Source organism: Triturus cristatus, chromosome 4_2 (assembly GCF_964204655.1).
Source record: "Triturus cristatus chromosome 4_2, aTriCri1.1, whole genome shotgun sequence".
NCBI classification, from domain to species: Eukaryota; Metazoa; Chordata; class Amphibia; order Caudata; family Salamandridae; genus Triturus; species Triturus cristatus.
The window spans coordinates 346,067,920-346,088,838 of NC_140586.1; the positions used below are offsets into that span (position 1 = coordinate 346,067,920).

The following is a 20,919-nucleotide window of genomic DNA, read 5'->3' on the forward strand; positions in this document are numbered from 1 at the left end:
ACAATGAATTTACTCATGTCACGATCATTATGGGATTTGATGACTTCAATCACACTAAATTTAAGTTGAGCAATCGTGTGGTGTGAATCACACCAATGACTGGCAGGTGGTGAAGATGTAGATCTAGTGCGAATGCGACTTTTATGTTCCGTTATGCGGGTACGTAAAGATCTCTCAGTTTTGCCTACATAATATAGGCCACAGGGACATCGGATAATGTATATAACATTTGAGGTGTTACAATTGGCAGTGAAATGAAATTTAACCGGCTTACCCGACCAGGGGTGAGCCATAGATGCGCCTGTAATAACATTATTACAGTGGGAACAGTTGTAGCATTTAGTCATACCCTTGGGTGCCAGATCAGTGGTGGGTTCTCGTCTCTTGAGGAGTTCCTTCAAGTTATTGGAGCGTTTGTACGCAAAAATCGGTGGGTTTTTAAACAGATTCCCAAAATCTGGTTCAGTCTGTAGTAGATCCCATCTATTGAGGATGTTTTTTTTGATAGCAGGAGAGAGGGTCGAGAATTTAGATACATAAACTTCCCTTGTTTGAACTGGTTTTATGTGTTTATCAAGTAGTGATGACCTAGATACCTGATTAAGACGTTCAACCGAAGATTCAATGAGTTTTTTGGGGTAGCCACGTGCCAAGAACTGAGTTTTGGTATCTTCAAGGGTGTCAGAAGTGATGCGTTTAATTCTCAGGAATTGAGAATAGGGAAGATGTCTTTTCAGGGATTGTGGGTGGAAGCTGTCATAAAGAAGCATGTTGTTACGGTCTGTGGATTTTTTAAACAGAGAAGTGACGATGTTATTGGACGATAGTTCAATATGTACATCAAGGTACGAGATGGAGTGTTTGTCCAATGTATGTGTGAACTGAATTCTGGGATTGAAATCATTGAGCGCTGAGAGTTTCGATTCCAAAATCTGCCTGTTGCCTTGCCACATGATGAAAATATCGTCGATGTATCGACGATATATGATGAGGTTATCCGTCCATTCCCTGTCATTCAGGATGTTCTCCTGTTCGAATTTCATCATATAGATATTTGCGTAGCTGGGAGCTCCCGCAAAACCCATAGATGTTCCGTGAGTTTGTAAGAAAAAACTGTCTTTCCATTTGAAGTAACTGTGAAATAAACAAAAATGCAAAAGTTCTAAAAGAAAAATTTTGTTGGCTGGGATGGTATCCATTTGAAGTAATGCCCACTCGATTGCTTCGATACCTTCAGAGTGTGGGATTGAGGTGTATAAGGCAACGACATCTACTGTCAGTAACCATATATCATCGTAACTCTGGAGATTGAGATTGTTGAGTAGTTTCAAGAAATGTGTGGTGTCTTGTACGTACGTGGACCCTGCCTGAACAAACGGTTGCAGAAAGTAATCTAAGTATTGACCAAGAGGGTCATGGATGGAGTCACACCCTGATACTATAGGGTGAAATGGTGGATTGGAAAGGCGTTTGTGTATCTTAGGTAATGCATAAATGAGTGGTCTGCGTGGATGTTTATTGTACAGGAAATCGTGTGTTTTGGAATTGATCCAATCCATGTCTTTAGCATGCTTAAGGATAGTGGTCAAAATGTCTTGGAACTCTACTGTTGGATCCTGTTGCAATGGTACGTAAGTGGACTCATCAGACAACATTTCGCTGATTGCAGATTCATAAAAACTCGTGTCCATTATGACCAATGCACCGCCTTTATCAGCTGGAAGGAATGTGAGGGACGAGTTAGTCCTCAGGCTTTTGAGTGCTATCTTGTCCTTGAGTGACAGATTCTGGTGTTTTTTTGAAGGTGTGCTAAGATGTAATAGATCGTGTTTCACCAGTGACTCAAAAGTGTCCAGCACTTTGTGTGACATAGGGGATACAAAAGTACTTTTGGGTTTAAACTCCTTGTATTCCATCTCGCTAACCGTTGGAGCAGAAAGAATTTGAGTGGAGAAAAAGTATCGCAATCTCAATTTTCTCATGAATTTGTAAAGATCGACTTCAGTTTGAAATGGAGTAGTGTGGTAAGTAGGAACGAAAGATGTTCCCTTGTTGAGAAGAGCGATTTGCGATTCTGACAAACTAGAAGAAGAAATGTTAACAACTAGTGTTTTTTCTGTCTCCTGCCTGAGCTTTGTGTTTTTGTACTTTCCACTACCTCTACGGGTTTTGGTGGGATTATCTCGAGGGAAGATTGATTCGTGGGTGGACTGTTGGCCGCTGGACTGGTTTCTAAAAAAGAAACCTTGGTGTTGGAGGTTGATGGGACGGCTGGAGCCCCTAACTCGCTTGAAGATGGGTTGTTACAGCGCTCAAGCTGGATGTAATCCATTTGCAGGACCTCCTGTTGGAGTTTGTGTTTCTTTTCCAGGATTATACTGGAGACAGATCAGACAGGACTGGACTATTTTCTTAGCCGTACCGACAATCTCTGGATGATCTCAAACTTGCATAATTTGCTTTGCTATTGAGGATGCTTCAACATGTGCCGGCCCACGTGCCATGTGAATCATAGGGTGTAAATAGGCTGTGGGTAACTTCCATTTGGTCATTTCTTTATTCCTCCAACAGCCCTCATCATCCAATGCTCCCTCCTTAGATCATTGGTCTAATTCATCAACAGAGGCAGACTGTTGCATGTCCAGCACCTCTTGCCTGGCATCATGCCAGCGTTCCGCCTGTGATTTCACTACATACATAGATGTGGTACTTCGCTGCATTGCGATCTCCCGAGCTGTGTAATCCGCGAAGGCATTGCCTGCTCCTATTTTATCAGCCAATTTCTTGTGTGCGCTACACTTAACATTTGCTACTTTCTTAGGATAGGTCAAAGCAGTAAGGAGATTATGTACTAATTCCCCATGCACTATTTGTGTCCCAAGTGAAGTAAGAAAGCCTCTACCTTTCCATAACTACCCAAAGTTATGAGCCACGCCGAAGGCGTATTGGCTATCAGTGTAAATGTTAGCACACAAATCTGTACTAAGCTCACATGCTCTTGTCAGTGCTATCAACTCAGCTGCTTGAGCTGACTTCTATGGGATGCGAGCCATCTCAACTACTGTCTGAAGTATTGTAATTGCATAAGCAGCAGATGTAGTGCCATCAGGCAATTTCAAGCAGGACCCATCAACCCACATTCCCCATCAACACTAGAAAAAGGTGTATCTTGTAGGTCAACACAACCCTTTGTGTGTTCTTCAGTAAGGGTTATACAATCATGTAACTTTTGTGACTGAGACTGGGTAGCCGCAAGTGGCAATAATGTAGCAGGATTCGGAGTCAACATCTTTTCAACATGATATGAGGGGCCAAAAGTGTCAATTCATATCCTGTCAAGCGAGCACTAGTCAGATGCTGTGTCTTTGTTTGATTTAGCAAGGCATCGACTGAATGAGGTACTAACACAAACAATCTATGTGGCAAGACTATTACCTCGCTCTTACGTATGGACACAGCTGCTGCTGCTCCTGCTCCGAAACAACCAGGCAGCGCACGAGCAACTGGATCAAGGACAGCTGAGAAATATGCACAAGTACATTGTTCATTAATGTGTGTCTGTGTTAAAACCGAGAGGGCACAACATTCCTTCTCGTGTACATAGAGTGTGAAAGTCTTAGTGTAGTCTGGAGTTCCTAATACTGGTGCCGAACAAAGAGCTTGACGTAGCTGTTGGAAGGCATTCTGGCTTTCAGTCGTCCATGGGAGAGGCATCGGAGTGTCTTTAGTCAAAATGGCCAACAAGGGTTTAATAATGTACGAGAAACTAGGGATACACTGCCTACAAAAGGAAGTGAGGCCAATCACTGCACGAACGTCCTTCTGAGTACGGGGCACAGGAGTGTCTAAAATGGTCTGAATGCGGTCTGGTGTGAGTGCACATGCCTCCTTAGACAGGAGGTGACCTAAATAGGTAACCTGCTGTCTACAAAATTGCAATTTCTTCCGAGAGACTTTGTGACAATGAGAGGCAAGAAATGACAATAATGACAGTGTTTCTTTTTTACACTGTTCAGGGGTATCAGCAGCCAGCAAGATGTCGGGACAGGAAAAGAATCAAACTGCCTTTTCAATGCCTGACTATAAATGCTAGGACTCTCTGTATACCCTTGTGGAGCTCTACAGAATCTGTATGATCTATTAGTTAAAGTGAAGCCGAACAAATAACGGCTGACAGGGTGAATAGGTATCGAAGAAAATGCATTTTTCAAATCAATTACACTAAATGTAGTGGCAGTAGGAGGAACCATAGTAAGAAGTGTTGTGATGTCAGAAACTACCGGATATTGGGGCACTACGATTTTGGTAACCTCCCGCAAATCAATAATAAATCTGTAAATTTTAGTATCAGTGTCTCTTTACAAAATAGGAAGAATAGGGCTATTACAAATGTTATAAGGGACTTCTTCCGCAACCCCCACCTTGATCAAATCCTGAACAATGTGCGTCAATGCTTCTTCGCCTTGCCAAGATATTTTATACTGGGGCAATCGAGGCAATGAAGCTCCTTCCTTCACTTGAATATGTACTGGTGGAATAACCATTTGTCCCACAACAGTATTTGATGTAGCCCATAAAGTACTAGGTAATGATGCCAACGCAATATCTTCTTTAATGAGACAAGACCTCTCAACCATTGGATAGTTATCATTTAAAATAACACGCACACCTTCTAGGGAACAACATATTGTAGCACGAAAATGTTAAAGCATATCGATACCCACAATGTTATCTGGCGTGGTAGGGGAAAGCAAAAATTGACATGTTGCAGTGAATTTATCAAGACTAAATGCAAGTGGGTGTGACAGTGGACTAGATGTAGGTGTCCCATCAAATCCTATCAATGTTATCACTGCACCAGACAGGGGAGCCCTAGGAACCAATTTTTTAGACAGAACACAGATGGGAGATCACTTAGTCAGCAAAGTGGGAGGGGGAGCAGGAGTGCTTATGACAGCACTAAGAGATTAACAGTTGAGTCTGAGACCAGGTGTTCTGGCAGCTACAAACTCTTTAGCATGCATATTGCTTTTAGCTGAGTCAGGAAGTCAACTAAAATAGACAGCACAGGCAGGGAAAAAGACAGGCAGCAGAGCATGGGAGAATTACAAAGACAACAAAATGGATGCCATAACCAAGATGGTTTCAGCTTATGCTAACAGTAATTATTTGAGATTTCCAAATTTGGAAGCCCCAAAAGATCTGTCATTGGCTGATTGGCACTGATTTAAGAATAGCTAGCTAATGAGTTGATAGTTATAACAAAAGCTGTTTGAGAAATCCTAGTTTCTTTAGACAAAGGATCAACAAACCAGCCCCAGGACACTAAATGATAGGCAATGAGGAAACTTTTTCAGCAACAGTTTTGGGACAATGTTGCAGCAAGCTAAGGTGATCTAGCACATATTAACCTCAGCTTGCCTTTAGACATTGTGGAGGCATTTCTCCAAGTGTCTGGGAAATGTTCTTTATAGAAGTAGCACTGGAAACTGTGCATGTTGATCGCTGATCTGTTCAAGCTTCAAAGCCTGGTGTAATTATTACTCTGGCCTCTTTTTAGAGGGATGTAGTGTTGAAAGCTGCAGTGGTATTAAAACTGTGAAACTGTGGACAGAAGCACTGTCCTTGTGGACTTAGCATGTCGCCAATTTTAACTAAGTTCACCACCTGAAGCTGGTCTCCAGCAGATACCTGGTTGGCGCAAGTGGTGCACCTCAGTGTTGCATATGGCTGGTTCCTGGTCTGAGGTGGCATGATGGGCAAAATAACGATCAACTGGGAGATAGCCACAACCAATTACCAGTGGCTGAGGTTAATTCTAGGATTCTATCCATAATGTTTTTATTTTCCTCAGTGCGATGCCCTAAGTCCGACTGGTTTGCCCAGATGTCGGCCCTATGCTTACTGTGATATAAACTATAAAATTCAAGCTACACCCTATTCAAGACACCCAAAAAGTCCAAAACCAGTTGGTTGTTACTTATGTTCCCATTCATAGGGGACTTATCCCGGTGCTTAATTCTGGACTGTTCCTGTTGGAGCATGGCCAAAGCTGAGTTTCTTATAGCTGGTTCTTGTCTGAGGTGGCATGGTTGAAGAAAACGTTATGGACTGTGATGCAACTCTGAGTTATTATCAGTGGCTGAGATCAATTTAGTCATTCTACCCATTGCTTTATTCCCCAATGTGATGCTATAAGTGTTAGGGATATGCCCAAACATGGGCCCTAAGCTCACTGTATTATTGGACTCAAGCTACATCCAACAAATGTGGTCCAGATAGTCAGCAACTAGTCCAGGGATACCTGTGTTCCTGTTCAGAGGTAACCTGGACTGTTAATATTGGAGCAGTATGAAGTCTGATTTGCCTACAGCTGATTCCTGTCTGAGCTGGCAAGTTGGGCTAAAAAACGACGAATTGTAATACAGCCTCGAGTAACTACTAGTTTCTTGGATTAATTCAAGAATTTCATCAATTACTTTTTCTTTTACTTAAAGTACCCTGGCACTGACCTCTCTGATCCACAACCGAGGGTGACTGAAACATCTCATCTCAACATTACTGGTTCATAGTACACCAACCAGGTTCTTGCTGAGGGAGGGATTGCTACAAATGCATGAGAATTACTGTACTGGAGATGAATGTTTGACATTGCTCAGCATGCCGTACATCAATTGGTCTTTTCGCATTTTTCACCCCGAGTGGGACGGGTATGCCCAGATGTAGATCCTGTGCTCGCCATGCCACTGGAGTCAAGCTAGCCTGGCTGATGAGGGGTGAAACCCTGAAACTGGTCCTAGGATGCTTGTTTCCAGTCCAGGGAGGACCTGGCCTGGCAGTTTGGGCTGGACTGGTCCCATGAGGAGCAGGGTCAAGTCTGATTTGCATATGGCTGGGTCCAAACTGGAGTGGTATGGTGAGCAAAAAAACGATATATTTAGGCCCAGGTCTCTGTACTGGGGGTGAATGTTTGACATTGTTCAGCATTAAATTAATCAATTGTTCATTTTGCATTTGGGAATAATTAACAATCAGAAGGCATGGAAGATGCTTCCAATTCTTTCTATCTGTATACCAGCAGTGACTTTTCATGTCTCCACTCAGAAATGGCAACCTTTGTAGACCCTGGACAGAGGGCATGCAAGGTGACAATGAAAGATAGAATGCTTATGAGATATATACCTTGTTATGTGGCATTGACTATAAGCTGGAGTGTGAATCTTTCCAACTTTGTGACAGAGGACCAGGATTGGGTGTGAAAATGGTTAATGCTGCTGGAGCTGAGTGAAAATGCTGTCTTTGCTGTGTTAAGCTTCACTGGACCTAATCTGGGTATATGAGGTGTAGTATGTGCTTTGTTGGAGGAGGTTGGCTGGTGGAATTTTGTCATGCAGATTGGTGCAACCTGTTTACTGGAGTCAGCTTATTTGAACGGCCCGAAGAGATGATAGAGGATCAGTGTAGAGGTTAAAGAAATAATGGACCCTTGTATGATCAACTCACAGCTCGTGTGATCTATTAGCTCACATTTCAATTAATAGGTCCCTTTTGCTATGGTAGGATGTTAACCATGACCCATATTATTTGCAGTATTTATAATGGATTGTTAGTGTGGGACCTGGGATTATTGACGGAAACTGATTAAATTCTAGTCCCATAACCCTGCTGTGCATTTAGTGATGTTGAAGATGGCCACCACAGAGTGCATAAGTAGATCAGCTGTAACACAGCTGTTAATCTCAATTATTTTTCCTATATGCCCACGCCGATTCCCTATGCATCGCAGATAGTATTCAAGTACAAAACATAGTTTTACTGTAGCCCACATAGTTGAATTTCCCACTTAAATATTTTGTAAAATATCTGTTAACAGTAATAGTATATGATACTTCTTGTTTAACTTTTTTAAGATCACACAAAAGACTGGACACTGGACGACGGAACAGGCCTGGCTTTCATGATCTCAAGGTACAGAAAGTAATATAAGTAAAACTGTAACAATGTTTGATATGTCTGAATCCACTGTGGTGGATGACTCACATGAAAAGTTTCAATCCTAGATGCAGTTTCTGGAGTTGGGGGCTGGGAGGCAGAACTAAAAACTGTGAACACCATTGTGCACCACTATTTAAACAAAACAGTGCAGATGTGTTTCTGATGATTTCATAATAACATATATCAAATATTGAGATGTATTATTGGCTGGCTGCACCCAAGTTAAACTACTAAATTAATTGCAAAAGAAAGTGGAGCAACATGGTGCTGACCTTATTGCTTATCTAATTACCATTTCTGCTTTAGGATTAATTGCACCATTTCCCCATTTCAGGTGCAGCCTCAGCTAGATGAAGCAGTTTGGCTTATGCAGTACACTTCAGCAGAGGAATCCCTGAGGCTATTCAGAAGTCACTATTAAGTTCGTCTCTGGATAAGAACAATACTTATTGCAGCCTGTGCCATATATGTCTTTCCACCCACTCAAGCACATATTATTGTCATGAACTGGGGGGAGGACATGGGAATCTCTATGTCTACAGCCCCCTCCTTGGAGGATCAGGAAATTATTACAGTGGCAGAAGAGATGCATAGTGCAGCCTTTGGCATCCAATCTCAAACAGGATTAGAGTCGCAAGTCAACACTGCGCTTTATCCAACAAGGTTAAACAAATGCAATTTGCTTTGGAAGGCTGTTATAGAGGGGAAGTCTGGCAAAGTCCGCCTCCTGCTAGAACAAGGTGCTGATATTAATTCAAAAGCCAAATATGGATGGACCCCGCTACTTCAAGCAATGCACCTGGGATGGGATGAGATTGTTAATCTTTTGTTGGAAAGGGGGGCAGACCCATTAGCCAAAAAGGATAATGGTGGTACTCCATTCATTATTGCTGGGATGCTGGGAAATGAAGAATACCTCAAACTTTTTCTCTCCAAAGGGGCAAATATCAACGAGCAAGATAACAATGGCTTCACAGCTTTAATGGAAGCGGCCTTACATGGTCATGAGCAAGCAACCAAGTTCCTCTTGGGTGCAGGAGCAGATGTAAATGTAGTGCGGAGCGCAACTGATAAAGGAAAGTCCAGGAGTACTGGTGGACAGACAGCTCTTATGGATGCAGCAAAGAATGGTCATGGAAGCATAGTCAGGATGCTGCTTGCTAAAGGAGCCGATGTGAATCACCAAGACCTTCATGGACGAAGTGTATTGCATCATGCCCTGAATAGTTCAGACCCCACTGTCATTGGTGTTCTGCTAGATTCTGGTGCAGAGATTAACACAAGAGACAGAGAGGGCAAAACAGCTTTTTTCATGGCAGTGGAGAAGAAAAGACCTAGTATGGTAGAGGCTTTATTGAGCAAGTGTGGAGGTCAAGCTGATGTACAGGATAACACCGGAAGGTCTGCTTTGCAGGTAGCCGTCATTAACAGTGATTATCAAACAGTCAAACTCTTGTTGGAAAATGGGGCTGACACAAAAAATAGGCATTTAATCCAAGAAGCCTTGACCAAGTATAATCCATTGTTGGTGAAGCTGCTTCTCGAGTATGGTGCAACTGTGGAGCCATATGACGTATCAACAAACTGGACTGCAGTCAGCAAATACTGGGGGGAGAAACTGAAGGAACTCCATGATTTGAAGCGTCCACTCAAAGGGAAACTGGAGATCTTTATCAATGACAAGTACAAGATTAAAAGTAGTTCTGGAGTAGGCGTCTATCTAGGCATCTATGATGGTCATGAAGTAGCTGTGAAGATAACCCTGAAAGAAGGTGGGAATGAGAGATTCCTACAGGAGGAGCGGTGTCTAAATTATTTCCAAGGCAGAAGCCATACTATGAAGCTACTTGGAGCAGAAGACGATGATTACCTCCATTACTTATGCCTTATGTTATGTGAAAATAGCATTGAGGGACAAACAAGCATGTGTCCACTGAAAGCGAAAAACATCCTGAAGAATGTATTCCAAGCTCTTGAGGACTTACACCAATCAAACTTTGCCCACCAAGATGTATGTCCTTCCAACATTTTGATAGGTGAGTACTGTCTTCTCACTCTTGCAATGAGTAAATTTGGTCTAGTGGGTTAGTATTTCAGTTTGAACCACAGGTTATGACTATCAGCCTTAGTTGCCCACAGATAAAGTTCAACATTGGGTAAATAGCTTTTTGCAGTTTTGCGGCAAACAGTATTGTAGCCAAAAATGTACGTTTACTAAAAAGTCTTTGTGACTGCTCCTTGCTTATGCCTCTTGATCATGATTGGATGACCTTCTTGCCTATTTTAGCTCCTTATGTCTGACTTTTTGACTTTGACTTTCCTCTCGATTCTTGTATTTAACCCCCCCGCCCCCCCCCCGAGTAGCATACCAAGTTTTGATTAGTTGACTTGTATACTTCAACTACTAACTTCAGGGGACTATTGACTCTTCAGTCTGCTTCTGTTGCATTTCAGTTTTTGCACATCAAAATGTATGGACCCTTCTCTTTTTTGCCTTTTATTGTTTGCTCCCATCTCTCCTTTTCTCTCTGTGCTTTACTTGCCCCTACTCCCACTGCTTTGCCATGCCTCCTCTCACCTTCCCTCCCATTTGCCTCCCTCCTGTTTCTGAGCCGGCAGCTTGAGCCTACTTACCGGTGCTCTTGATCCAGCGCGAAGGGCAAATTTACATATCCGCCCAGCGTCACAGACCCGTCGTCACGCTAACTCACTCACACACGCATTCATTGGTGGGGCCCATAACACCAACACTCATACATTTTCTTTAACGAGTCTGCACACAGGAGGAATGATGTGCTGGACATGGGGGAGGGGGCTACTACCTGTAGGGAAGAAAAATTATATTACAGAATATACATATTTACATCAAAACCTATAGGATCCTAAACTTAACATCAAGGCACTCCACCACTTGGTCGACGGACCAATTAGTTGGACTGGTTGATGGTGATTTAGAACTAGCTAAAACACATTAAAGCTTCAGAATCCTTCAGTAACCTAATGAAAGAACCACAAACTCATTATTTCTGTTAATCAATATTTGGTTTATCTAATTCTTCTTTGCATTTATATAATTAGCATTTCGGTCAATCAAATTTGAATTTCAGTCAGTCAACACAAATCGCATGACATTTTATATTTACCTATTCTTGCTATCGGGGTCTTTTCTAATTCAATTTGGCTCTGCATAAACCAAATTCTCTGCTCAATTGTCCCAATAGAAAGCAGGTCAAGACTCAAAAGTCCGTGATAGTTCTTTGCTCAGCACGACACAGTCCCAAAGATCTCAAAAAGGACCAAAAATCGTGCAAGCATGTAGCTCATCTGTCTTTGCCTGTGGGATGTGTAGGAGATCGTAACTCCTCCCTATTCTACTACCCTTTTTATAATAAAATTCTGGGTAACATGAAACATTTCTTGGGCTATAATGAAATTTGATTGGTCCATTTGGCGAAATTTGTAATATCATCCAACTTTCCCATCAACTTGGGTTCTCAGAGAAGTGCTGGGTCACTTCCTCGATCAATCGAATACTCATGCAACATTGTTGTTTCCTGGTTGTGGGTAACCATTGTTTCCTCCGGTGATTTTCACTGACTGAAGTTTGGCAGTCCTCCATGTCCCTATCCTTGACCAGGAACACTGTGCTCTGAATTGAGGATGCCTGGAGATCTACGGAGCCATCCGAGTCTGCGCGGTAGACATCGCGCCCATGAGACGATGGCCACTTCCGAACTCCATTTTGAATGTCATGGCTTGGTAGGCCCGAATGCCAACTTAAGCAAAACAAACACAAAAGAGTAATTAATATGCGGAAATTAAGATTCGAATGTTAAACCCACACTAATCCCTTTATGTATTAGTATTTTCCTAGCTTATAGCTACATTTAAAGCAATGATACTCACTATTAGGCATCAACAGGAACGCAAACGTCACCAAAGCAACATAAATCATGCAATATTCTATCACCACACATACTACTGTTAATAGGCGTACCACAATTAGTTATTAAAATTATTCTGCCAAGCAAATAGCAATGAGTCCCGCGTGTAATTTGCTGATCCAACTGGATGGATTATATTGTGTTGAAAATTTTGCTCATACCTCTTCATTACTATGTAAGGGTTGGTTCTTGTTCAAATGTTGTTCCCATGCTGCTTGCCATTCACAGTCTTTGTGTAAAGTGATGCTTCTCACTGCAGGTAGCACTGGGACTGCCTTTGAGCAGGAGTACCCACAAGGATACAATGAAGTCTCACCTCACAAACATCAGCCTTCCTGAAACAGCAATAAGGGTCAGACAAAAGGGCAGTCCTGGCCTAGAAATTCCCTTAATTTGAATATCAAAAACGTCAGTCTCACCCCTACAATACCTCAAATGGCAGTGAACAGGAAGAACCTGCCAGCATCCCTTGCTCACAGTCTCCATGGAATTTTTAATGGTAGCCCTGTATCCACCCTTCTCACTTCAGTCTACCCTCCAGGCACAGGAATGCAGGCAATAAACTTCCACTATCTGGGGAACTATCAGGACCCATGTTGTTCCATGCTACATTAGGGGCATCCAGTATGGATCCCAATGGCTTCAGTTATCCTTCTCTCACACAGACAGAGTCCTAATACCATACATGAGTTGCATGCTTACTGTACGCGCACAACCACTTGACACACACACACACACATAATATAGTGTCTGGTTCTGCATTTTTGATGACAGAGGAAAGGTATATGAGAGGGATCAGTTGACTGCACCCTCTCTGACACATTTTTTTTTAAATGCTAGAAATGTAGAGGTTGCCTAGCAGCAGACAGACGATTCACCAGTTTCTAGTGCCTATCGAAAGTGCCTAGCAGAAAACTATTTAATATGCTAATAATGTTGTTTCTTTCTACAATTGTGCGTACTCATAATTAGGGCTGGGCGGAATTTGCGTAATGCCACTTCGCGGAATTTTGAAAGAAATTGTGGAAAACGAGCGCACAACCTGAGGGACCGTGTGCCCGGGACTGGGGTCCCTCGTGCTTGGGCAGGCTCCCCGATCTCCCCGGCCTGGCTGCGTTGAGAAGCAGGGACTGGCCCGGGGCCTCCTGAGTTTCGGTCAGGGCCTGGGAGACCACGTCCTGCGGCCTGCCAAGTGACAAGAGTCCCTGGTGCAGAGCCCCGGAGCCCTGCAGCTGCCCACACCTATGGCTCGGTGTGGGCAGCTGGGAGTCCTTTCAGTCCCAGCCATCTGGTCGCACCTTTCCCTCGGCTATCTGGTCGCACGCAATGCTTTCCAATGGGGCGACCAGATGGCCGGGCTGCCCTGGAAGTCCCGATGGGAGCTCATTCGCCTCCCCGATCCCAGGCAGGGTTCCAGGATGTCGGGTGCATCCAGGCCTAGGGTCCCCTCCGTCACTCGGTGCGCATGGTTTACCAGAGAGGGGGGTAGCCTTCCTCCGGATTACTAGGGGCAGGGTATGCCGTGATGCCCCTCCTGGGGATGGCGGTTCTCAGGCGGGGACCAGATGGGCTAAGCCCGGACGACACTTCCCCGGGGCGTCTGGTGCTCCCTCCTCCAGCCCGCGGCGGGGCATAGTGCCCTGGACGGGATCCATGGGTCTCCCGGGCGTCCGGGCCCCAGGAGCTCCTGCGGGCCTCCCATGCCTGAGGCCCAGCGTGGGGTCTACGAGCCCCCCCAGAGCCCTGCAGCCCCGAAGCCCTGCAGCCCTGGAGCACTCTAGCCCCGAAGCCCTGGAGCCCTGCAGCCCCGGAGCCCTGCAGGCCCGGAGCCCTACAGCCCCGAGCCCTGCAGGCCCCGTGCCCTGCAGCCCCCGAGCCCTGCGTGGGCAGGTGGGAACCCTAGCGCAAAGGCTCGGGTTGGACAGATGGGAGTCCTTTCAGTCTCGGGCATCTGGTTGCACCTCTCCCCTCAGCCATCTGGTCGCGCGCAATGCTTTCCAATGGGGTGACCAGATGGCCGGACCAGCCTGGAAATCCTTATGAGGGCTCATTTGACTCCCGGATCCCAGTCAGGGCTCCAGGAGGTCAGGCGCATCCGCGCCTATGGTCCCCTCCGTCGCTCGGAGCACGTGGGTTACAAGAAAGGTGGGTAGCCTTCCTCCGGATTAGTAGGGGCAGGGTATGCCAGAACACCCCTCCGGGGCTGGTGGTTCTTTGCAGGGGACCAGATGGGCTATGCCCGGGCAACATCCTCCCAGGCGGCCGGGGCTCCCTCTTCTGCCCCGTGGCGTGGTAAAGTGCCCAGGTACAGGCTCCACGGGTCCCGGGCAGTCCTCCCCCGGGTGCCCGTGCCCGAGAGCTCCGTCGGTCCTCCCCATGCCTGAGGCCCAGCCGTGGTCCCCGACCCCCCGGGAAGCAGAGCATCCCGAGCCCCCGAGCCCTCGGTAGCTGGGCAGGTGGGAGCCCTACCGCTATGGCTCGGCTTGTGGCGTGCAGACAGGAGTCCTTTCAGTTGCCGGGCATCTGGTCGCTCCTTTCCCCTCGGCCATCTGGTCGCACGCAATGCTTTCCAGTGGGGCGACCAGATGGCCGGGCCGGCATGGAAGTCCCGATGAGGGCCCATTTGCCTCCCTGATCCCAGCCAGGACTCTAGGAGGTCGGGCGCGTCCGCGCCTAGGGTCCCCTCCGGCACGCGGTTTACCAGAAAGGGGGGGGAACGCCCCTCCAGGGCTGGCGGTTCTTTGCCGGGGACCAGATGGGCTACGCCCGGGCAACACCTCCCAGGCATCTGGGGCTCCCTCCACGGGTCCCGGGCAGTCCTCCCCCCGGACTCCCGAGCCCGAGAGCTGCGGTGTTCCTCCCCGTGCCTGAGGCCCAGCTGGGTTCCCCGAGCCCTGCGTGGGTGGGCAGGTGGGAGATCTACCGCTATGGCTCAGCTCGGGGCAGGCATACGGGAGTCCTTACAGGTGCCAGCCATCTGGTCGCACCTTTCCCCTCGGCCATCTGGTCGCGCGCAGTGCTTTCCAATGGGCCGACCAGATGGCCGGGCCGGCCTGGAAGTCCCGATGAAGGGCCATTTTCCTCCCGGATCACAGCCATGGCTCCAGGAGGCCGGGCGCGTTCGCCCCTAGGGTCCCCTCCGTCACCCAGAGCGCGCGGGTTTCCAGAAAGGGGGGTAGCCTTCCTCCGGATTACTAGGGACAGGGTACTCTGGGACCCCTCTCGGCCTAGCGGTCCTCAGCCGGCAGCTGGACGGGCCTGGATGACGCCCCAGCCCTGGGTCTGTCCCGGGGCCTGCCACGTGGCAGGTTGCCCCGGATGAGATCCGGCAGGCCTCACCCTCCTGGGCTGGGTCCAAGAGCCCCTGGGAGGGCGGCCTCCCCACCCCAGGCTCTGTCCTGGGTCCTGCCGCGTGGCAGGTGTGCCCGAACGAGTTCCCCTAGGCTCCGTCCTGGGTCCTGCCGTGTGGCAGGGGGTCCCTGGAAGGGGTCCGGCGGGCCTGGGGAGGCTTTCCCTGTGCCTCTGGCCGGGGTTCCCCGAGGAACACGGGGAGGGCGGCCTTCCCACCCGGGCTCCGTCCTGGGTCCTGCCGTGTGGCAGGGTGCCCGGGACGGGGTCCGGCGGGCCCGGGGAGGCTTCCCTTGCGCCTCTGGGCCTTGGAGCCCCGGCTGGGTCCAGGGGCCCGGCCAGGCCCCGGGTCGGGGGGCTCCAGCCCCGGGCCCCGTCCCCTGGCCTGCGGCACTCCCAAAGGCCCGGAACGGGGTTCTGTCGTGCCTGGGGAGCCTCCCCCTGCTCGGTTGGGTTCAGGAGCTCCGGCAGGGCCCGGGGAGGCTTCCCCTGCGCCTCCGGGCCTGGGAGCCCCGGCTGGGTCCACGGGCCCAGCCGGGCTCCAGGTTGGGGAATCCGGCCCCGGGCCCTGTCCCCCGGCCTGCTGCACTCCCAAAGGCCCGGGACGGGGTTCCGTCGTGCCCGGGAAGCCTCCCCTTGCTTGGTTGGGTTCAGGAGCTTCGGCCGGGCCCCTGAGGGCCCTGGGGAGGGTGGCCTCCCCACCCCGGGCTCCGTCCTGGGTCCTGCTGCGTGGCAGGGTGCCCAGGATGGGTTCCGGTGGTCCCGGGCAGGCTCCCCCTGTGGCTCTGGGCCTGGGAGCCCCGGCTGGGTCCAGTGGCCTGACCTGGCACCTGGTCAGGGGCTCCGGCCCGGGCCCCGTCCCCCGGCCTGCGGCACTGCCAAAGGCCCGGGACGGGGTTCCGTCGTGGCCGAGGAGCCTCCCCTTACTCGGCTGGGTTCTGGAGCTCCGGCCGGGCCCCTGAGGGCCCCGGGGAGGGCGACCTCCCCACCCCGGGCTCTATTCTGAGTCCTGCCGCATGGCAGGATGCCCGGGACGGGGTCCGGAGGGCCCAGGGAGGCTTCCCCTGCGCCTCCGGGCCTGTAAGACCCGGCTGGGTCCAGGGGCCCGGCTGGGCCCCGGGCCCCGTCCCCCGGCGTGCGGCACTGCCAAAGACCCGGGACGGGGTTCCGATGTGCCTGGGGAGCCTCCCCTTACTCGGCTGGGTTCTGGAGCTCCGGCCGGGCCCCTGAGGGCCCGGGGAGGCTTCCCCTGCGCCTCCGGGCCTGGGAGCCCCGGCTGGGTCCAGGGGCCCGGCCAGGCCCTAGGTCGGGGACTCCGGCCCCAGGCCCTGTCCCCCGGCCTGCCGCTCTGCCAAGGGACTGGGGTCTGTCGGTCCCGTGCAGGCCTCCCCTGCTTGTCAAGGTGTCTGCGGGTCCCGAGTCGGAGAGCCTGTCTGGTCCCCCACGCAGCCTCCATGGCTGGGGCCCAGCTGGGGCCCTGGGCCTCTGGTCCCCCATGCCCCGGCGCCCGCTCACTCATTTGTTGGGGCACAGAGCGACCAGATGGCTTCCCTTTCGGGCCCGGCCATCTGGTCGCGCTTTTCCCCTCGGCCATCTGGTCGCACCTGTCCACTCGGCCATCCGGTCGCGCATGTCCCTTCGGCCATCTGGTCGCGCATGTCCCTTCGGCCATCTGGTCGCGCGTAATGCTTTCCAATGGGGTGACCAGAAGGCCGGGCTTGCCTGGAAGTCTCAATGAGGGTCCATTTGCCTCCCGGATCCCAGCGAGGGCTCCAGGAGGACCGGTACATTCGCGCCTTGGGTCCCCTCTGTCACCTCGTGTGCATGGATTACTCAAAAGGGGGGTAATTTTCCTCCGTATTACCAGGGAGAGGGTCAGTCAGACCTCCGTGAGGTCCGGCGATTCTGAAACAGGGGAAGGCAGACCCGGGGCCCGCCCACCGGGGCCCCCAGGGGCCCGGGTACGCTCCTGCCTCTCAGCCCCTTCCCGATGGTCCTTTCTCTCCAAGTTTTCTGGGTCAGACCGCCGTGAGGCCCGTGGATCCCGAGACAGGGGAAGGCAGACCCGGGGCCCGCCCACCGGGGCCCCCAGGGGCCAGGGGACACATACCTGCCTCTCAGCCCCCTTCCCGATGGTTCTTTTTCTCCAAGTTTGCTGGGTCAGACCTCCGTGAGGTCCAGCGATCCCGAGACAGGGGAAGGCAGACCCGGGGCTCGCCTGCCTGGGCCCCCAGGGGCCCAGATACGCACCTGCCTCTCAGCCCCTTCCCGATGGTCCTTTTTTCTCCAGGTTTGCTGGGTCAGACCTACGTGAGGTCCGGTGACTGCGAGACGGGGAAGGCAGCACCCGGGCCCGCCTGCCGGGGCCCCCGGGGGCCCGGGTGCGTGCCTGCCTCCCGGCCCCTATCGATGGGCCCTCCCTTCGAGCCCGCTCGCCCTGGGAGCAGGCAGGTATGTGAAGCCGCCATCCCCCCCGCGCAGGGCGGCCTGCAGAGGGGATGCCCCGGCCGTACTCTGATCGATTGGGCACTCTCGGTCCGTTTAGAGATGGACTGCTTGGCCAGCCTCGGCTGTTGTTTCAAGCAAGGAGCTTCGCCCCGCATGGACCGTCCGACTCGAGGGCCTGACGCCTGGTGGGAGCAACCCTCCCTCGTTGCCAGGTACCCGGTCCGACCTGGTCCCGTGTGGCCGGGCTGAGGGGTTTGAAGACTCGCGTGGTCCCTCCCGGATTTCCCCGGGAGGAACCGGCGTGAGCGGGGCTGCCTGCTCCCATCGCTCCGGGAGCCCCCTCCCTCGCTCCCCCCCCGGGCGGGCTCCCGGGCCGAGCGCCTGGCAAGGTTTTTTTTCCCCACGACGGTGCTGTCTGACTCCCAGAGGGGAAGCCTTGAACGGGGCGCCTGGGCCGACTCGCCGCGCGGGCGGCGGACGGGCGGCATCACCTTTCTCCCGCCTCTCCTGCGCCCGCAGGTGGGCGAACATTTTCGAAAAGTTGCCTTAGACTCTTGGTGGTGGATCACTTGGCTCGCGCGTCGATGAAGAACGCAGCTAGCGGCGAGAATTAGTGTGAATTGCAGGACACATTGCTCATCGACACTTCGAACGCACCGTGCGGCCCCGAGTTCCTCCCGGGGCTACTCCTGTCTGAGGGTCGCTCGATCGTCAATCACCCCGGGGCTTCCCCGGGGCACGGCTGGGGCCGTCGCAGGGTGAGCTCTGCTTCCCCTTCGTCCCCCCACAAGTTCAGACCCCCCGATCGCCCGTGGTAGGGTCCCTGGCCGGGTCCTGATACGGAGGTACGCCGCCGGCGCGCCTGGCGACCGGTCCGCCCCGGGCCTGTCCCGGGGCGCCTGGCTGCGTGCCGCGCGTGGCTGTCCGTGGTGTCCCACTCGCTGCCGGCGCGCACACGCCTCGGGCGCCCTCCTCCGCGGCCGGCTTCCTGGCGAGGGCGAAACTCCTCCAGACGCGATCCGGGGAAAGAGGGCGCGCGCTGCCGGGTACGCCAGGCCCCTGCTCCGGCAGGGGTCTGGCCTTCCCCGGCTCTCCCTGAACGCTCCGGCGTTTTCTTTCCGACTACGACCTCAGATCAGACATGGCGACCCGCTGAATTTAAGCATATTACTAAGCGGAGAAAAAGAAACTAACCAGGATTCCCCCAGTAACGGGGAGTAAAGAGGGAAGAGCCCAGCGCCGAATCCCTGCCCGGCGGCGGGCGCGGGAAATGTGGAATACAGAAGACCGACTCCCCGGCGTCGCTCGGGGGCCCAAGTACTTCTGATCGAGGCTCACCCCGCAGACGGTGTTAGGCCGGTAGCGGCCCCCGGCGTGCCTGGATCGGGTCTTCTCGGAGTCGGGTTGCTTGGGAATGCAGCCCAAAGCGGGTGGTAAATTCCATCTAAGGCTAAATACGGGCGTGAGACCGATAGCCAACAAGTACCGTAAGCGAAAGTTGAAAAGAACTTTGAAGAGAGAGTTCAAGAGGGCGTGAAACCGTCGAGAGGTTAACGGGTGGGGTCCGTGCAGTCCGCCCGGAGGATTCAACACGGCGAGAAGGTCGGTGGCCTGGGAGTTCCGGATCCCCTCCGCGGGACCGGCGCCTGGGCCCTACCCGGGCCCCGCAGGGCGTATTTCCTCCGCGGCGGTGCGCCGCAACCAGCTCCGGGTGTGTAAAAAGGGGACAAGGGCACCCAAAGGAATTAGACAGGGACCTTGGGAGGTTATGTATTACAGGAAACAATGGTCCCTGAAAGCAAACAATAGTTAAACATACAATGAATATAGCCAAGATTGGTAATATATTATAGCCAATGTCCAGCCGGACACGGCAACTTTAATAAGTAGAAATAGTTAGCAGTGATCCAAAGAATGTAAGTAGAGTCTTACTGGGACACAAGCCTGTATCCTGAGACTTACATATCGTGAGGACAAAAAATGTGGAACACATTCAGGCAATTACAATGATGTTTCTGTTTTAGAAAATAATGAGTAGTGAAACATCTAATACATATATTGCCACCTTCACAATACGTTATATCCTGAAATTTGAATGTGGAAGGTGGACAACAAAGTCGACGACGTTTCGATCCTTATCAGGGGGATTTAGGATCATCATCAGGACTAATCAGTTAAATTGCCCATATTCAAATGCCTGAATTTACATGAAATAATAAGGCAAACAACGAAACATAAAAAAGTTGGGGAAAAATGCAGGGAGAAGGGAGAGAAAAAATGGCAACATAGTAGTTAATATTACGTTTTGACGGTGAAGCACAGTGCGTCATAAAAAACAATCGTGTTAGATCAGGAGGTAATCTACATTTGAAATCTTTTGCAGTAGTAGCATTGTGGACATGAAGTGTCCAGAGAGGTAATATTAGAGGGCACGAGAGAAGAGGTGAGATCTAGGAAAGTAATGCGTAAGCGGTAGGTAAGTAAAATCACGGAGGCTAGGAATTACACAGAGAGTAGCACTATGTGCATAGTTCGAAGAGAAATTGTACAGGTCGATAATTTGTGAAGCGGAGATGAAAAGTGAAGCGGAGGCATGCCGTTTAGTTTGTCAAGCAGTGCCGCGAAGAGATGGCGAAAGGTGAAGTGGTTTGAAAAGCATGCTGCAAATGCACCGCGAGGGAAAGGAGGGAGAGAATTACCTTGTGGTATCACTTAAGGCAACGGAGGGGGCACCGCGTCTTGGGCGGGTACCGGGTTCGCGCCGCCGGGTGCCAGGGGTCTGCAGCGATGTCGGTTACCCACCCAACCCGTCTTGAAACACGGACCGAGGAGTCTAACACGTGCATGAGTCGGAGGGCCGAGCGAAACCCTGTGGCTCAATGAAGGTGAGGGCCGGCGCGCGCTGGCTGAGGTGGGATCCTGCCGCGCTTTCGCGGTGGGCGCACCACCGGCCCGTCTCACCCGCTCTGCCGGGGAGGTGGAGCATAAGCGTGCGTGATAGGAACCGAAAGATGGTGAACTATGCCTGGGCAGGGCGAAGCCAGAGGAAACTCTGGTGGAGGTCCGTAGCGGTCCTGACGTGCAAATCGGTCATTCGACCTGGGTATAGGGGCGAAAGACTAATCGAACCATCTAGTAGCTGGTTCCCTCCGAAGTTTCCCTCAGGATAGCTGGCGCTCGGAGC

General features: G+C 51.0%; 1 protein-coding gene, 1 non-coding gene and 1 pseudogene across 2 annotated transcripts in view; all 3 read left to right on the forward strand.

Annotated features, from left to right (window-relative positions):
• Positions 1 to 7,908: 7,908 nt before the first annotated feature.
• The window catches only part of LOC146833855 (uncharacterized), a 195,308-nt gene continuing 182,297 nt past the window's right edge, over positions 7,909 to 20,919 (forward strand). The window contains exons 1-2 of the mRNA XM_085599921.1: positions 7,909 to 7,968; positions 8,330 to 10,031. Of these exons, the coding sequence (XP_085456047.1) occupies positions 8,498 to 10,031 (1,534 nt within the window). The 5' untranslated portion in view covers positions 7,909 to 7,968; positions 8,330 to 8,497. The remainder of the gene's footprint in view (positions 7,969 to 8,329; positions 10,032 to 20,919) is intronic.
• LOC146833856 (5.8S ribosomal RNA) lies at positions 18,285 to 18,438 on the forward strand. Its single transcript, XR_014960837.1, has one exon. It is a non-coding gene; the product is annotated as a 5.8S ribosomal RNA (ribosomal RNA).
• The window catches only part of LOC146833857 (28S ribosomal RNA), a 4,508-nt pseudogene continuing 2,449 nt past the window's right edge, over positions 18,861 to 20,919 (forward strand).